The sequence below is a fragment of the Cyprinus carpio genome, chromosome B1, assembly GCF_018340385.1.
Source record: "Cyprinus carpio isolate SPL01 chromosome B1, ASM1834038v1, whole genome shotgun sequence".
Lineage (NCBI taxonomy): Eukaryota > Metazoa > Chordata > Actinopteri > Cypriniformes > Cyprinidae > Cyprinus > Cyprinus carpio.
Window position 1 is genome coordinate 5329520 of NC_056597.1, and position 18581 is coordinate 5348100.

The following is an 18581-nucleotide window of genomic DNA, read 5'->3' on the forward strand; positions in this document are numbered from 1 at the left end:
AATATTCTTAAAATGCATTCCAAATTCTGAATAATCTGTAATATATAATTATTCACGGTATTTAGAAGTGCCCATGATAACAATATCGTGCATATTAATTACCGCGATATATCACATTACCGAATACCGGCACAAGTCTAGTTATAAATAACAACAATATTAAAATTCATTGTAGGTGATAAAATAACATTCAAAGCTAGACATTCCAGAGTTGTTTTAAATTCAACTATGTGACATTTAAATTTATCTTTTATGTATATCAAAACTCCTCCCCCCTTGCCTGTATTTCTGTCCGTTCTGAAACATTGATATCCAGCAATGTCTATCATATTATTTGGTACATTACTGTGAAGCCAGGATTCTGTTAAACAAAGATAATCCAAATTTGAGTCCAAGAGGAGTACAGAGATCTGATCCCTTTTGGAAATTAGGCTGCGAATGTTTAAATGTCCGCCTAATATTCCTTTCGGTTTACACTTAACGTCCCAGAGTACTCTAGCGTGATTCACAGTTTGGAAAAATAGATATTGCTTTTGTTTTTGTACAGCACTACAACCAGAGCCATTCAAGTGCATTCCCGGTTCAATCCCCGAATATGGATCCATCAGACGGGGTGACTCACCGGACTTGTTGCGGTCGGTTGTACACAGGCAGCTAAGACTAGGTGAACTCCGTTTTTCGGCTTGCCGCTGATCCAGTGGTTCCTGGCTCTGAGCCAACAGCTCCCGCAGCTCCGCTCCATGGGATTCTGGTGTAGGCGATGTCACCCCTGTACTGAGCCCAACCTCCAGCTCAGTACTAGCCATTTGCTCAAACGTAGTCGGACCAGGATTAAGGTGTATATCCCCAGACAGAAGAATGAGCACCAGTATAACTTTAAACGCATAAAATCTGCGCTGCCGTGAAGTTAATCTGCTGGTATTATTTCTGTCGCTCAGGCCTCTTGATGTCCAGATAAAATACAATGTGCAATGTCCGTGTCCAAACATATGCAACATGGTTTGTTCACAACTGGTTAAGCTGGCCACATTACCCTTAAAATTGGAAGTCCAAGCACACAATAACAACAAGGAAAGTTGTAAAATACAGAGGGCATGTGTGGAGCCCAACAAACCACACCTGTCCTCGGCAGCCATGTTGTCCCAGTAAACAAGATGATTTTCACATCATTTTGAAGCAAAAATTCTAGGCTACAAGCTCCAGGTTTGACAGTCTTGTGTTTTATGACCTTATTTCAGTGACTTCAAAACTGTAGTTTTTTACTAACCACGCATAAACGTTGTTTTCTCAAAAAACACAATCATGTACATACATGCTATTTACGTATTATTGTAGCCCAGTTTGTACTGATTACAGTGTTATTAGACTTCAGCCATGTATCTATTTATAAGCAACTGAAAAAAGCACAAAGGTCAGGGGATGTCAAAATTTCTCCAGGCCCCCAAAACCCCCTAGACCTCAGAGGGTTAATGAAATAATTTGCAGCTTTACTCACTACTTTACTTTTTCTATCGCATACCTTGTCAGTGTCGTGCGTTTGCTTAGACCTTTGTTGTGATAAACAGTAAAGTGTGATCAAGCGCTAGCAAAAGACAGTGTAAAGAAATACTCTTTGAGAGAAGCAGTTAAATCAGCGGAAGTTAAAATCAGATCGTAAGTGTATTTAAGCATCCTTTGATACTAACAGTGCTACTGATACTTTCTGCTCCACTCTTACATCTTGTTTAGACTCTGTTTGCCCCTTGTCTTCCAGGCCAGCCCATACCACCCCTTCTGCCCCTTGGTTATCTGATGTTCTACGCGAACATCGTTCTAAGCTTAAAACTGCTGAAAGGGTGTGGCGCAAATCCAAAAATACTACTGACCTTAATGTGTATCATTTACTCCTCTCTTCCTTCTCTGCTAATGTCTCCACTGCTAAAAGGACATACTACCATAACAAAATTAACAATTCGTCTAACTCTCCCATGCTTTTTAAAACATTTTCCTTGCTCCTTTGTCCTCCTCCCCCTCCTGCATCAACTGTAATAGCTGACGACTTTGCCACGTTTTTCATTAATAAAATTAAAAACATCAGTGCACAATTTTCCACAACACAATCTGTCAAGCACATCTCACCAGCAAACATACACTCATTCACATCCTTCTCTTCACTCTCTGAGGCAGAAGTCTCCAAACTCATCCTTTCTAATCATCCTACTACTTGTCCGCTTGATCCTATTCCATCTCATCTCCAAGCCATTTCTCCTGTAGTTGTACCTGCACTCACTCACATCATTGACATATCACTCCACACTGGTGTTTTTCCCTCAACATTTAGACAGGCTCATATAACTCCACTACCTAAGAAACCCACCCACAACCCAACTCTTTAAGAGAACTACAGACCAGTTTCCCTTCTTCCTTTCATTGCAAAAACACTTGAACAAGCTGTGTTCAACCAAGTCTCTGCCTTTCTCACACAGAACAACCTCCTTGACAGCAACCAATCTGGCTTCAGAAGTGGACATTCAACTGAGACTGCCTTGCTCTCAGTAATTGCAGCCCTAAGCAAGTACTCCTCGCTGCAGACCGTAGCGCGGTGACGTCACGTATGTGTTTACCGCGCATGCGCAAAATGACGTAAGGTATGCCTATGAAACGAATGCGCAGTAACGTGGTGACGTCACGTTTATGTATTTACCGTAAATAAGCGTGCGCGCCCTACTGACTGGCATTAATGCACATATCCAGTTTTCATTCACTTCCGGATGTTCGTAAGGTATGGTGGATTTGAGATTCAGTGGCAGTAAAGTCAAAAAACATTTAATTACTTTTGTTTTCTTAAAAATGTGAGTTTGTGTTAATGGCTTTTAATTGTAAGGATGCTTTGGTCATAATCATAGAGCGTGTCATTGCAAATGTGTGCGATTTCAAACATTTATGACATGTCTCATGATATATTATTCGAAGTGACAGGGATTCTGCTGCTCTTTAAAGGGTCTTTAAAAGTCTTATTTCGCCTAAAATGAGCCTTTAAAGATGTCTTAAAATAGAGCAGAAAGACTTTATTATTGTAAGTAATGCCACTGATAGTTGCATGTAGGGCTGGGCGATATATCTAACGATATGATCATGCACATCTAGTCAGTAAATCTGGTTCCGTGATTACTGCTAAATCGCCATCACCTGCTTTCAAATGGAGTGGCATTTAATAGACAGAGCCGTAGTTCACTGACAAGGTACGCAATATCGCGTTGATTATCGAAGGCGATTCATCTGGGATAATGAACGCGATATTGCATAGCTTGTCAGTGATCTATGGCTCTGTTTATTAAATGCCGCTCCATTTGAAAGCAGGTGATGGCGATTTAGCGGTATTCAAGGAACCAGATTTACTGACTAGATGCGCATGATCATATCGTTAGATATATCGCCCAGCCCTAGTTACATTATCAAAGATTAATAGATACTGTAACAAATGTATTGTTCATTGTTAGTTCATGTTAATTAATACATTAACTATTGTTTACCAATGACACCATATTGTAAAGTGTTACCTCTTAAATTTACCTTCATGTGACTTCATATGACTTTTTAGGGACACTGTCAGTGAGAATAAATTCAGAGAAGAGACCCACTTCATGTGGCTAGGTAGTTCTTTAACTCCTTACCATGTAGTGAGCACTGTAAAAACTATGAGAGTGTCTGTCTCTTTTCATCTCTCTGTCTGTCTCCTCTCAACTATCTGTTTTTGTTTTCTCTGATAGACTGTATCAGAGGCTCACAGGCTCACCAGTGCCTCTTCTTCCTCAGGACACTGAAGAAGAACCCGCTGTCTTCAGCCATCCTGGTGAACTTTTACCGATGTGCGATCGAGAGCATCCTGGCCAGTTGTATCACAGTCTGGTATGGGAACTGCTCAGTGGCTGACCGCAAAGCACTGCAGAGGGTGGTGAAAACTGCCCAACACATCACAGGAACACCACTTCCTGCTATTGAGGACATCCAGAGGAAACGCTGTCTACGTCGAGCTTGCAGCATTCTTAAGGACTCCTCTCACCATGACCACAGACTGTTTAACCTCCTGCCTTCCGGGAGGTGCTTCTGCTCCCTTACTGAATTCTGCCCTCTGACACAGCCCCTCAAACACCCCCCCCCCCCCACACCCCACACACACAGACAGACTCCTCCCCCTCCTCATCACTACATCTGATTTACAAACAAGCAAAAAACAGTAACTTGTTATTACTTGAACTACTGTCTGTTCATCCAGAATACTGAGTAATCCATTTGCACGCTGAAATATTTTCTATGATATTTTTAATGTCCATTGCACTTGTGTAAATGATGTTCATATGTTCATAGTTTCTGCTTATAGTGTACATACACTTACATAATCCATCTGTATAGTATGTTCATAGCACACCTATCTGTATATCATGCTGATAGTATTTAAAATCTGTAAATTATGTCCATAATACTGCCTTATTTGTAGATTTATTGTACATTTGTAACATTGTAGACACTGTATATCCTGTTCTTACTGCTTACTGCACTTCTAGCTAGATGCTTACTGCATTAAGTTGCCTTGTACCTTACATGTACAATGACAATAAAGTTGAATCTAATCTAATCTAAAAAAAATAAAATAAAATTGCCCTCAACTGTAACATTTTCACTTTGAAAAAACTTCAAACTTTCAGGCTATACTTTCTCAAGCCAAGACAACCTAATTTTTGACATGACAAACTTTAATTTAGTTGATGTTAATGCTGGTTATAAATTAAATCACTTTACAGAAAAAGCAAATAACACTTTTTCTAACACCATCCTATAATATATTTAAATACATTTAAAATCTTTTCCTTGTATGGCTTTTCTCCCTTTCTTCAAAATGATTTAATATTGCTTTAATATTGTTTGTTCTTAGGTGTCGAAAAATTAGGTGTCGAGAACTGGAGTGCATTTTCTGCACAATACAACCTGAGTTCCAGGTTGCAACTTATTGCAAATTGTGGCAAGTATCTGCACCTCAGTATTGTAGTACATTATAAAACAGTATGCAATAATAACTTATTGAGCGTAAATTTTAATTCAAATTATTATATGGATGCCACCTTATTGGGACAATAAAGCCCTCCCTCACAACTTTTTGATTATTTCCTTCATTTTTATTGAAAATACATGCTTTTCTGATGTGATTTGAAATTTGAAAAAGGAGAAAAAAAAAAACTTAAGTCAAAAGGAACACTCGAACCCGGGTCGATTGCATCAAATTGTAAACAGCACACATTTTATCATCTGCACCACCTAGAGCAGACGACTGATTTTCATCTGTTTTACTCTTGAATAGCTCAATAAGACATATATGAGGTGTCATTAAAGTTTAATATTACAATACACACAGTGAAGTAAAGTGCAACAGAATGTTAAAATATTGTAAATAAAATACTACACAGATATTACAGAATAAACTCTGTAATTCCGTATAATTTTACCTCAGATAAAACATGGTTAAAATAATGGATATGTGCTGTTTGCTGATATGTGCCTTAATGTTCTTTAATACTTTAACATTTTATTAGAGTATTCTTTTAAGTATGCGCATGCATTTTAATGCACGCAAGACGCGAAAACAACTAACGTCATCACGCAATGCAAATTACACACGCATGCGTGGTAAACACATACGTGACGTACGTACGTTAATTCACATACAAACATAAATCATAAAAGTTTTCCTCGCCCTAAGACTGCTTTTGACACTGTCAACCCTACTGGCAAAGGGCATCTCAGGAACCGCACTCCAGTGGTTTGAGTCTTACCTATCAGATAGGACCTTCAAAGTATCTTGGTGAGGTGAGGCGTCCAAGCCGCAACATCTAACTACTGGGGTGCCTCAGGGCTCAGTTCTTGGACCACTTCTCTTCTCTGTCTACATGGCATCATTAGGTTCTGTCATTCAGAAACATGGCTTTTCATACCACTGCTATGCTGATGACACTCAACTCTACCTCTCATTCCATCCTGATGATCCGACGGTAGCTACTCGCATCTCAGCTTGTCTAACAGACATTTCTTGCTGGATGAAGGACCCTCACCTTCAGCTCAACCTTGCCAAGACAGAACTGCTTGTGGTTCCAGCAAACCCATCGTTTCATCACAATTTCACAATCCAGTTAGGCACATCAACCATAACTCCTTCAAAAACACCCAGAAACCTTGGAGTTATGATTGATGATCAGCTAACTTTCTTAGACCACATTGCTAAAACTGTCTGGTCCTGCAGATTTGCTTTATTCAACATCAAGAAGATCAGGCCCTTTCTTTCGGAACATGCTGCATAACACCTTGTTCAAGCTCTTGTTCTGTCCAGTCTATTGAATTGCTCTCTTGGCAGGTCTTCCAGCCAGTTCTATCAAACCTTTACAATTAATCCAGAACGCGGCAGCAAGATTAATTTTTAATGAGCCGGAAAGAATACAGGTCACACCTCTGTTTATCAATTTGCACTGGCTACCAATAGCTGCTCGCATAAAATTCAAGGGCATTGATGTTTGCCTACAAAACCACCACTGGCTCTGCACCCCTTAACCTAAATTCATTACTTCAGACTTATATGCCCTCTAGAAGCTTGCATTCTGCAAGTGAACATCGCTTGATTGTTCCATCCCAAAGAAGCACAAAGTCACTTTTACGGACTTTTAAATTAAATGTTCCCTCCAGGTGGAATGACCTGCCCAACTCAATCCGAGCAGCTGAGTCCTTAGCCATCTTCAAGAATCGGCTTAAAACACATCTCTTCCATCTTTATTTGACCCTCTAACTTTAGCACTCACTATTCTAATTCTATTCTTTAAAAAAAAAAACTAGGTGTCTAATCTTTTTGTATTCTATCTGTTTTCTTTTCATTTATTATACAATTATAAAAAAGACCTCTAACACTAGCTTGCTTTATTCTTTTTCTATTCTATCTGTTTTCTTTTTATTCATTATATTTTTTAAAAGCCCTTGCTAAGTGTACTGCGCTTAAGCTAACTGAGACTTGTTATAGCACTTGTATATCTTTGCTCTTTTGTTGATTTTGATTGCTTCCATTGTCCTCATTTGTAAGTCGCAAACTACATTTCCTGCTTATCAATAAGGTAAGAACGAGAGATATTATAAACTGAGAATGAAACTCTGAAGTGCTCAGTCAGTGTGTTCGGTGAGTAAAAATATATCTGCACTAAACTTATACTTAGCGTCAAACTCACACAGTGGCGAGTAAAATCTGAGAAATTATTAGCCAGTGGCTAATATTAGACATCATTTAGTCACCCAGAGTGAATATTTAGTCACATGCAAGTGATTTAATCACACTGTAGAGGGTTGCTAATACCTCTGGTAGCTATGTGAAAAATAAATGCCTGTCAATACACAAAGTGTACATTTGGAATACAGTTTATTGATGAAGCTGACGAGCTGATGATCTAAAACAGGTGAGAGAGAGAAATGTAGAGAGGGCATGTGCAGAGCAGGGGGATGTGATGAACAGGATTAAGAACAAAAAATCTGCACAAGAAACTAAATGCAAAGTTCAAGGTACTTTGAAGATTTTTTTTCCCTGGAGATTTACATCAAGGTGATAAAAACTAAAGCGCACTTATAAAAAAAGTGACTGCGCACACACACACACAAAAAGCAAACATTTCAGTCCTTGCTGGACTATCCTCAGTGCTAAAGAATACAACAACGGTTAACAAACACTTAGATCAAGGCACAAATCAGAGACATCAGATGATTAACTGAGTCAGCTGAACAATTAAATGCAGTAAATAGGGTAAACATACCTATTAATCTCACCAAAATCTACACTGAGACATTTTAGTGCACAAGATATCAGTTTCAGTACAAGTTGTTAAAATAAAATATTAATCTCTCACTTAATATTTTATTTTATTTTAAATGACAAAAGGATTAATTAGATAATCATTAAATGCAAAAAGTCTGGCTGTTCTTAATGGGTACATTTTTGTACCCTATAAGCACACCCCTGTTCCCAATAAGCTCACATCATATTAAAAATTCTTGTTTATTTTATAATGTTTTTCAAAGATTCGTTTTTGGTATTCGTGGATTCTGAATGCATTGCCACAGATTTCGCTTACGCTTCGCAGTTTTTCGTTTGGTGTTTTGACACAAACCTCTCGTGGGGGCGGGCTTAACAGTGATGTACTCTGATTGGATAGTGAGCTTTTGATGGACAGGTGCTCTCTGACCGGGAAGTACAGACGCCACTCAGTGGTGCACATATTGGAAAGCTCTCGCGGTGATTAAATCTGGTCTCTACCGCAAAAATTCTTTTTCACAGACAAAGTAAAAGAAATTTATTTAAAGCTCATACACAAGGTTCTACCCTGTAAAGAAGTTTATACAAAGATTTAAATCTGACTGATTTTACAAGCTCTTTTTGTTCAAGTTCTGAAGAAACTGTACACTTATTTTGGTCATGTCACTACACTGAGAAACTTTGGGATGATATTGGTGCGTTTGTCAAGTAAGATTTTGCCAGGCTTCTCAGCACATATGAAAAACATTATATTTGGGTATTATGACTCTGACCCCACAAACGAAAATATCAGTTTTGTTATTAAATTTTTTCCTAAACAAATTTCACATTCACATATGCAAATTCTCCAACTGTAAACCTGTCTTCTCTGTTTTCCTAAAAGAAATGGAGAAACTATTTGAATGTAACCTCAGTATCTACTAATAAGAAAGCTATAAGGACTTTTAGAATTTGCTCTGCCTTTGATCTCCTTGTGTAATTTTGTTTAGATTGTGGCCCTCTTTTTCTTTAGTTCCATTTTATTCTTTATTGTTTTTTTTTTCTTTGTTTTTTTTTGTGGTTGATATTATGTGATGTATGTTTATACTTTTGTATGTTTTTGTTCTCTGCATTAATAAAAAAGAAAAAGAAAAAAAAAGCTCTCGCTGTGATTTGTATGCAATACGTCGTGCCTTGTATTACTAAATATGTAAATAATATTTGACCTTCGATTGTCTCAGTCTGTAAAGATAAGCTCTCAGGAGAGACACAGAGCGGCATCATCTTCCTCCCCCGCTTGTCCTTCAAGGCAGCTTGAAGTAAGCTTGTGTTACTGAAGTAACCAATAACATTGATACAAGTTGTATTCAAGTTGTATTCAGTGTTACAGTGTGCAGCAGTTCGTTGCGGGTTATTATTGTCATTCAGTAACACAAGCTTACTTCAAGCTGCCTTGAAGGACAAGAGCTCATCTTTACATACTGAGACGATCGAAGGCCAAATATTATTTACATATTTAGTAATACAAATCATCACTAGAGCTTTCCAATATGCGCGCCACTGAGTAGGGCTGCACGATTAATCGCATGCATTTGTCATGCGTGTCTCATCAGTAAAGCCGGTTCCATGATTAGCGGTAAATGTCTGTCACCTGTTTTCAAACGGGAGCGGCAGTTAATACACAGAGCAGTAGTTCACTGACAAGCTACGCAATATTCTGTTCATAATTGAGATTAATCGCATTCAATTATGAACACGATATTTGTGCGACTGAGTTCATTTTTTTCATTTTCATTGTGTTTTTCTTCTTTTGTAATGGCATATTTTTGATAGTTTCTGAAAAAGTTATGTTCAGTTTTATAACGTTTCGTTCATTTTTATAGAAGCAAATGTAATTCCATACTCATCTTCCATAAAATGCATTGCACCCATCTGAATATTTGGGTTGAACTGTTCTGGAACAGTGTTGTAAATACAACCACTGATTTCTAGTTGTGTCCTCTTTTGGAAAGCCAAACAAAGTAGTTTTGCTTTCACAGCGTCTCCATACCATGGCGCCAGCGGCAACAGCAAGAATAAAAATTACAGCTTCTTTCTTTGCGTGAACATTTGGACGGCTTTATGCAAATCTTCCCACATCATGATGTAGACATGTGGGCGTGTGTTAGAATGAGCCGTTTTAAATTTTATAAAGAATATCTCTTTGGATTTGAGACTTTGATCTTCTTCATGCACCAAGAGCTTGTAACACTCCAAAGAGAAAGGAAAAATTTTAATTGCATCATATGACCCCTTTAAGTCACATTAGTCTGTATCACAATTCCTGTTTTTCAGCCCCAAAATTAAGATCTCTTTGATTTTTGGAACTTATAATTTTTAAGACACTGAGGACTCTTATTACTTTAAGTTATTTTAATTTGAAATGGAATTGAAGACTTTTTAAAGACCCGCGTGGATCCTGAAAACCTCTGATCCCAAACACAATTGCAAAGCAAAATCATGGACAAAGAAGTTGCAGCTTCCACAAGTGTGCTCGATACCACTTCATACTATGTTCTTAAACCGGCCCTTAGCTTTGAAGAACATATTTTATCGGTTCTTTTCGATACAATAACAACTTTTAAAAAATATTAATTTAAAGTTAGATTTAAAAACCAACCTTGTACACTTGACCATATGTACCATTTCCAACCACTTCGACCAGTTCAAAAATCCCGGCTGGGTCCTAGAGTAAAACAAACGGTAAGAATAAAAACTGTGAAACTATGTCAATGTAAATTAAAACAAAACAAACAATGGATTTAACAAATAAAGCTCCCCGTGGTATGTATTTAACACGTATGCTACTGGAGTTCAAACAAAGAAAAGACCGAAACTCTTAAGCGATGGCTATTCCACATAACGTAAATGAATATTATGGGTTTAACGCTTTCTCTCGTTTAAACAAAGACTACGATACGCTCGTGGATTCTGAAATCATCGGTATCGACTGCAAAAGACAATGAAAACAAGCTAATGTAGTCGGTAGAGGCTACTCACCCGTAATGAAGAAAGGTCTATGTCTACTAGACTTTTCGCTGGAGAGTCGTTCGCCATCTTTCATTTGTATAATATTTGCTGTAACAATACTCTTCACACTGTCGGCCGTAACTGCAAACCTGTGTACGGTTCGTTTACTATAGCAACATTTCTCTAATGCAGGACACACGCTGATAATTCATGGTGAGTTGAATGGGATTGGAGCAGTAGCTCCCTGTACCTTACAGAAATGTCCGATTCGCCAGTGAATCATTTTAAACGGTTCTTTTTTTGTGTGTGTGTGTGGGGGGGGGCGTTTCTAAATCACCCCACTGTAATCTAGTTAACATTAATTTGTTTTGTAGTTAAACTGTGACGTGAGAACAATTTTCTTTATATTTATATTAATGTAAATTAATAGTGTTCATATTCAACATTACTGATGTGTAGGTCTACTTTATTAATAATAATGGAAACAATACTGCTAACAGTTGTTAACAATGATGTCTTGAAAAATAAACAACACAGCTTTGGACTCAGCCGTACCAACAAAATGAAAGTAAATTGCTACAGGCTCTCACTTTTGATAGCTCAAAAGAATAGGTGGGTCAGTTTGTGAACCGCTTTTTTAAGTGTCACAAGAACGAACCGATTCATTGATTCTCTAAAGTGAATCTTGCATTCTAGAGCTAAACACAGGAAGTCGGTGTCGTGAGAAATCGGGTCCTCCCTCAAAATCGAGACGAAATTAACTAGTTACGCAAAAGATATTATTTAAAACTGTTTTTTCCCCACTTGATAAAATGTTAATATAATGAACCAAATACATAATTAAAAGATTGTTAAGAATATATAGGGTAATCCGTTTTCTGTTCTTTAAATAATGTTACAGACAACGGCTGTATTTGGTATCTGAGGTATGCACATACATCACTGAGGCAGTCTCATTTCAGAAAAGTAACCATTACTTTCCAAAGTAAGAAAGAAATAATGATTTTAAAAAAAACGCTCACTATGAATAACAGACAGTTTTATAATTATTACATTTTTGAGACACCCTCATATTTGGCCTACAAATGCAACCTACAGAGGGAAGCCTTCAAAATGACACTCAGTGAATGAGTTAGATTTGAAAAAAATAAAAAACCTTAGGTAACTGCAAAAGTGGTTGTTTTATATCTTGTTGACTTAGAAGGAGCTCTGCAGAGCTTAATTTTATTTAGTGCTAATCATCTTTTTACTGGTTGATAGACTTGAATTAAGCACCAACAGTCATTCAAAAATTGCTAACTAGATTGTGACTCTTCTAAGAAATGCTTACTCAGGTTTGTTTGCTCAGTTTGCCCTGCCCTTGGCTGTGAATCAGTCAACCAGCTGTCATGAGAAATCTAGTCCCACAATTCCTACACAATCACCTTATAATACATGTTGTTTAAACTATTTTATAATAACCATCATTGTCTGTTGTAGTTAGCTTACATACTAGCATAGCATACAGATACCAGTTAGCCAGATGGCTTACACTCTGGATTTGCTCTTCCCTGTCTGACATAATAAAACAGTCAGCTTCAGTAGCTGCACATATTATGTGATTAATTTCAAATTAATTCATATAAGAGTTGTGCGGAGTGGAGTTAAGTGTGATCTTCTATGAAATATGAGTCGACTCGCTCCCTCAGTCAAAATCGAGGGATTAAGGGTCTGTCCATTTAATTTTTCCTCTTCCATTTGATGAAGTGAATCGTACTTCAAAATAATGGTGGGCAATCCCCAGAGGGGAAGTGCTTAGAGAAGTTCATGAGTGTATGTTTACAAGTGAAGTGGAATGCAGCACAGTCAGTGGGGATATAGAATCCTTCCAGGTCATACCCATTTCATTCATTCTGATCAGTCCCTATGCAGTTGAGCTGATCACTAAGCCCTTAGCAAGGCAATTTGCCAGTAGGCATAGTCAGCATTAATGCTTATCCAGTTCCCAGATGGCCACTGGGCAAATTAAAATCTGCAGAGCAATGGACAACAAGCAGAAATTACTTTTTATGCTTTGTAGGTCAAGAGTTGGGTTGGGCTTAGTCCTTATTCTTATTTTAAATTATACTTTGAAATTTTCAAATTGCTTCATATTGTTTTCTAACCAATTGTAAATACTGGTTCAGTATAGATGTTTATTAACTGCTGAGAACTAAATGGCTGTTAAAACCATAGGCATTCGTTCTCATTTGTTAAATTCTTAAAGGTTTTGTTTTGGGAAATGTCTATGAAACAAGCTCTAATGCTCCCTTTATAAGAAAGAGTAAAACTTGAATGTGAACATTCACAAGCTTGAAAATTCGTTCTTGCATCATTTCTAAATCATTCTCCAAACATACCTTTAAAACTGTAAGACACTGATTCCATGTTATGAGCTTCTTTGAAAATGGCATCACATCACTGTTGTCAGCAGCTTTCAGTCAATGCCTTGAATGTCTTGAATAGAGAGAAAGTAAGAATCAAAATGATGTATTACGTTGCTAAAAACTTAAGCATAAACCATTGTACTGTGCTGAAAATCCTTTACCTAAATTATTTTTTTGGTCAAAAATCTTTAGCCTTTTACAAAGATTGTGTATTTATTTTTTGGAATTGATTGATTTGAGCGTATGTACCACAATAACATTAACTAGCAATTTTAGGCAAACTCTCTCCAGGTCAAAATGACTGGAACACAACATAAGGGTTAAAAAGACCACCCAGTCAGAAAAGTGTAAGCTACAGTACACTTTATTTAGCAGATGCTGATATAAACCTACTCTACGATATGGCCTTAGTACAAAAGCACAAGAACTCATGTTGGCAATATTGCCAACCATGTCTATATGAAGTTTCTATGTCATGTTGATGGTTGAAGAGCTGTAGCATTCATTCATAAAGGTATTTATTTATATTTTTAATCTATCCATCCATCTATCTATCTATCTATCTGTCTGTAGTATTCATGACAAAATTTAATTGAAATGAAAGATGAAGATTAATAGAATGAAGATGAAAGAAATCTAATATGATTTCAATTCTTAACATTTCATGTAATATTTATGCAATCTATTAAGACATAAATGACATGGATATGCATGAGTAACATCATAGCACGTAAAGTTACTTCCTTTAGCAAACATTGTAATGAATGTCCCAGACTTCTCTGACTTGTTCAATTAATGGCTTTGAAAAGACACATAGAAACATAAAATTTTTTGCTTTCAAATATAAAATAGGATTTATTTCATGTTGATTTACAAATTTACATAAAAAAAATGCAGCATTTAATTAGTAATTTGCACAGGAAAATGTAGATAATGGACATACACAAGACATGCACATCACAGAGAAAAAAAAAACAATGAGAAGAAAATTAGTGTGAATGCTCAAAGGCCTCTTATAGTCTATAAAGATTATTATATAGACATAAGCTACCCATCCACACATTACAATCGAAATGTATATTACACGCCACGCATAAATATGGTGCTTGTTCAAACATGATTTAAAGAAGGACTTCACACAATTTGGCTCCAGTTTACAATTTACTCATCCTGAATGTTTCAATTTTTTTTCAATTAATATTCTTTCATGATGAAAATCACAAACTCTCACAGACTCTTGAAATATAAAAACACCTGTTGTTGTTACTAAATATCATTAAGGCTATATTCAAGGTAGGAGTGTGCAGCCTTTTGAACCCATGGGGAAAATTAAATGGATGTCAGTAGAACGTTGTAATTTCTGGTTTGTGAATGAACTAGACATTTAAATGTGTATAAGAAACAAAGATACAGAGAAACAGGGTTACAGTACATGTAATATTAAATTAAGTAAAATTAGTTTTTCTTTTAATCATATTTTACAATATGGAAATAAGGTGACTGCTCATTTCCAAACTGAAGCACATGGATTTTTTTTTTTTTTTTAACTAACACACAGTAAGGCCAGTTTTGATATTTGCAAGCCCATGGGAAGCATTTGGTCAGTTGTACACTCTACCCAGGCACAAAACAGAGGTGTTATTTTCAAATGACCGAAGATGCTTAAAAAAAAAACTTCCCACTGTTTTAATGTTTGATGCTACTGGTAAATGGTTTGACTGCACCTGAACTAAATAAAACTTCCTAATGTAGGCCATTAGTGATGACAACAATGCAAACTGAGAATATGACGCAAACCTTTAATAATTAAATATATGTTAAATAACACATATATATCTAATCCCATTTTATTAACCAGTGTCTTTGTTGCTGACCTTTGATGATCCAGTTCAACCATACTAATAAGGAAAAATGACTTTAGATAGACTAACAATTGTGCTTTATTTTTTATTGCTGAAGAGTGTTGAACCTTCTTCTCCTGTGTTCTACTGTACAGACGTGAATTTACTTTTCCTTCAACATGGGGTTTATTCATTACACTTTTTGGTGTGAATGGGCATTTATATTTGCTATAAATAGAACTTCTTATATTAAGAACAATCAAGCCCTCCTCATATTTAAAAAGTAATGCGAAATAAAACAAAAAGTAATGCAATACATAACTCACAATAAAAAGCAACAAATAATGCATAGTAATTACTTTTTTAGGGAGTAATGCAATATTGTAATGCATTACTTTTAAAAGTAACTTTCCCCAACATTGGTCACAGCTGGCTAACTGGTGAGGGTTGCGTGCTGCAATGACAGACCAAGATGGCCGCTAGAAGAAACCTCAGTGACCCCAGCCTGAATCAGCATTCCCAAGCTAAGGGTTGATGTTAATAATCTCATTTAGACCAAGACCTCATTTATTATCGAGGGCGCTTGCGAGTTACAAAAATGAGGACCCTGCGGATGGCGATCAGCCGATCCTTAAGAGCGTTCAAGGCGAGGATGGTCAGCTGGGCTTTGTTTTCCAGCGGTAGCACAGCCAACAGCCACCAACACCACGCAGGACCATTGGGATTATCTTAAAAAAAAAAAAAAAAAAAAAAAATTCAAACCACAAGACCACAATCAAACATCAACTGAATGCATTAGATTAGCCTGCCATTTTAAAAATGGCAACATTAGCCTGCCTATAAAGGCAAACTACAATTTTTTTTTAATTAAAATTAAATACTAGTGTGATATGCAGCAGACAGTTTAGAGGTAAGATTACAATGAACAATGATTTAGAACAAATGTGAGAATGATTTGATCCAAACATTCACCTGTGGGTCAGGGTCTTTGACAGGCAGCTGCCCAAAGTGGCTGATGATTTGGTTCTTCATATCATCTTTAAGGGAGGTGAACCAGCCCAAAGCCTGATCATACACAGAGTCATGCAACTTCAGGAGCTCAGTTAAATCCTCTCCTTCAACCTGAACACACATGCACATACATGGTCAGTGGGGAAGACTGGTGATTTTGTTATTTTGTCTCTCTCTCTCTCTCACACACACACACACACACACACACACACACACACACACACAATACACCATTTTTGGGTTTATACTTTTGTGCTCCTAGACTGCAAAAATCTCTATACCTTTTTATCCTCCAAATATTCAATCTTGGCTGTGTGGTATCCATCTCTTTGGCCATGAGTGACCACTCTGAAACGAGCAATGCCTATGGTGTCCACCACAGAGCGTCCATCAGGAAAAAACTTGACATCCCTCACCTCCAGCATACAGCCGTGGTCTGCAAACCTGTTAACCACACACCTCAGATATTTAACTCCATGTCAAGATGTTATGTACTTCATTAACAGTTCTTTCTGATTAGGACCAAAAGCTGTGAAAGTATATGTACTAAACCCAATACACGTATAGGACTCATCAAGATGAACAACTTTTATGCTGCATGTCATATGCTCTGCTCAAGCGAAGTCAGCTACTCTGAACCTTTACATACTATAAGAGAATTAATGCGATTGCCACCAAACTCACACTGAAGATGCTAAAATGTGAATGGATTTATGATACTGAATGGTTTGGCCAAGGCAAGGTGGTAAACTTTCACCAAAAAAAGAAAATAAAAAGCATGTTATAATTTTCACACATGTTGTCTGATGTAGTTCAAATTTGAGATGTATGTTTGATGGAGGCATGGATGTGACTTATTATGAGTAACAATCGTAACGCTTCCAAACAGCAACAGGAAGTGTCACTTACAACAAGCTTTAAAGAATTCAAAGGATTTTAGTTTTTTTTTTTAGTTTTTTTTAGACTTTTTGGGTATTTTTGAGCTTCTTAGCACATTTTGACTAAAGTAATGGGGTTAAGTTTACCTGAAAAGATTTCTACATCAAAAGACTTTGATTTAACGAAGTATATTAGGGCTTTTATGCACTTAGTTGGAGCAGATTTGGCAGTGATTATATGTATTCTAGAACACAGGAATTTAGAGCAATTTGGGTATAATCCATTAATAATTTTATGAGAATGTCCAGGCATCAACATTAAGCAGGGATTAAAATTATTCATTCACTTTGTTTATATATATCCTCATTTGTGGTGTATCCTTTGGTGACTGTAGAGCCCTATCCTTGATCCATAAAATTTATTACAAATGGCCAAATAAAGTCAGAATTTTTAGGGGCAGGCATGGCTGTGTCTCCTTAGTCTTTTTTTGTTGTTTCCTTTTATTTCTCTCTGACTCCAGCTGCCTTATTCCTGCATGACAGAGCTGCCTTCAGGTGGTGCGATTTGCTGCTAATTCTTTTAGGCATGAGGGATTAATTTGGCACTTCCTTAAAAATGTTCTAAGTTGGTCTTTATTGCTTTTTCGGACCCCCTAAGGAACAGCGGCCCTGGTGGAGTTGACCATAAAGGATTAGACATGGCAAATGATCTTGAAGTAGCCTAATAACGTGCCCAAGCCAGCGTAATTGATGCTCAGTGATTGTGGCTTCCATGCTCTTACAGTTTGTCCTGGCAAGCACTTCTAAATGGGGTACTCGAATTGCCCCAAAATTGCTGCAAACACCCTATATGAAAACGCTCCAGCAACCTTAGGTGGCGGCTATATATAACCCAGGCTTCACAGCTGTAAAGAAGAGTGGTAATGCAAACAGCTTTATAGATGCTAACTTTAGTAAGCAATTGAAAATGCTTATTTTTAAAGACCTTACGTCAAAGTCTGCCAAAGGCTACAGAGGATTGCTTTATCCGATTTTCAGTTTCGTCATCGAGATTGCAGTCTTCTTATACAATGCTGCCCAGATACTTAAAGGATGGTACTATTGTTAGTGGTTGTTTTTCTATTGTAAAAACAGGCATAGTGGGTGCTGAGCTTCCATTGACATATCACTTCGGTTTTTGCAGTATTGACTGACAAACCTAATCTGCTGTATGTCTTCACAGCAACAACAAGGATAGTTTGCAGGTCTTCTGGTGTATGTGCCAAAAGCTAGCAGTCATTGGCATACTGCAACTCAAGAACCTGCATTGCTGAGACCTTGGCAGAGGCCTGGTTTCCATCCAGCCTGAAGTCAACAGTGATCCCACTGATGCCTTCAAGTTTATCATGCAGGAGCTTTGTGAAACATAGGAGGTAGATGTTAAAAAGTACAGGTGCCAACACCCATCCTTGCTCTCCTCCAGTGCGTACACCAAAAGGTTCTGACTCCTGACCACCTATGGTAACACGAGCTACCATTCCTTCATGGATCTGTGACAAAATGTTACAGAATTTCTTTGGACAACCAAACTTTGTTAGAATGTCCCAGAGCAGCTATCGGTTCACTGTATCAAAAGCTTTGGAGAGATCAACAAAAGCTATGAAAA

The 18581-nt window shown here is 37.2% G+C and overlaps 2 protein-coding genes across 2 annotated transcripts in view; both read right to left on the reverse strand.

Moving 5' to 3' along the window:
* LOC122136040 (mitogen-activated protein kinase kinase kinase kinase 4-like) overlaps window positions 1–11091 on the reverse strand; it is a 41533-nt gene extending 30442 nt beyond the window's left edge. The window contains exons 1-2 of the mRNA XM_042717567.1: window positions 10832–11091; window positions 10452–10517 (exon numbers count right to left, since the gene is read on the reverse strand). Coding sequence (XP_042573501.1) covers window positions 10452–10517; window positions 10832–10888 — 123 coding nt within the window. The 5' untranslated portion in view covers window positions 10889–11091. The remainder of the gene's footprint in view (window positions 1–10451; window positions 10518–10831) is intronic.
* Window positions 11092–15402: 4311 nt separating this feature from the next.
* LOC109085838 (LON peptidase N-terminal domain and RING finger protein 2-like) overlaps window positions 15403–18581 on the reverse strand; it is a 54017-nt gene continuing 50838 nt past the window's right edge. The window contains exons 10-12 of the mRNA XM_042716315.1: window positions 16340–16502; window positions 16020–16169; window positions 15403–15776 (exon numbers count right to left, since the gene is read on the reverse strand). Of these exons, the coding sequence (XP_042572249.1) occupies window positions 15618–15776; window positions 16020–16169; window positions 16340–16502 (472 nt within the window). The 3' untranslated portion in view covers window positions 15403–15617. The remainder of the gene's footprint in view (window positions 15777–16019; window positions 16170–16339; window positions 16503–18581) is intronic.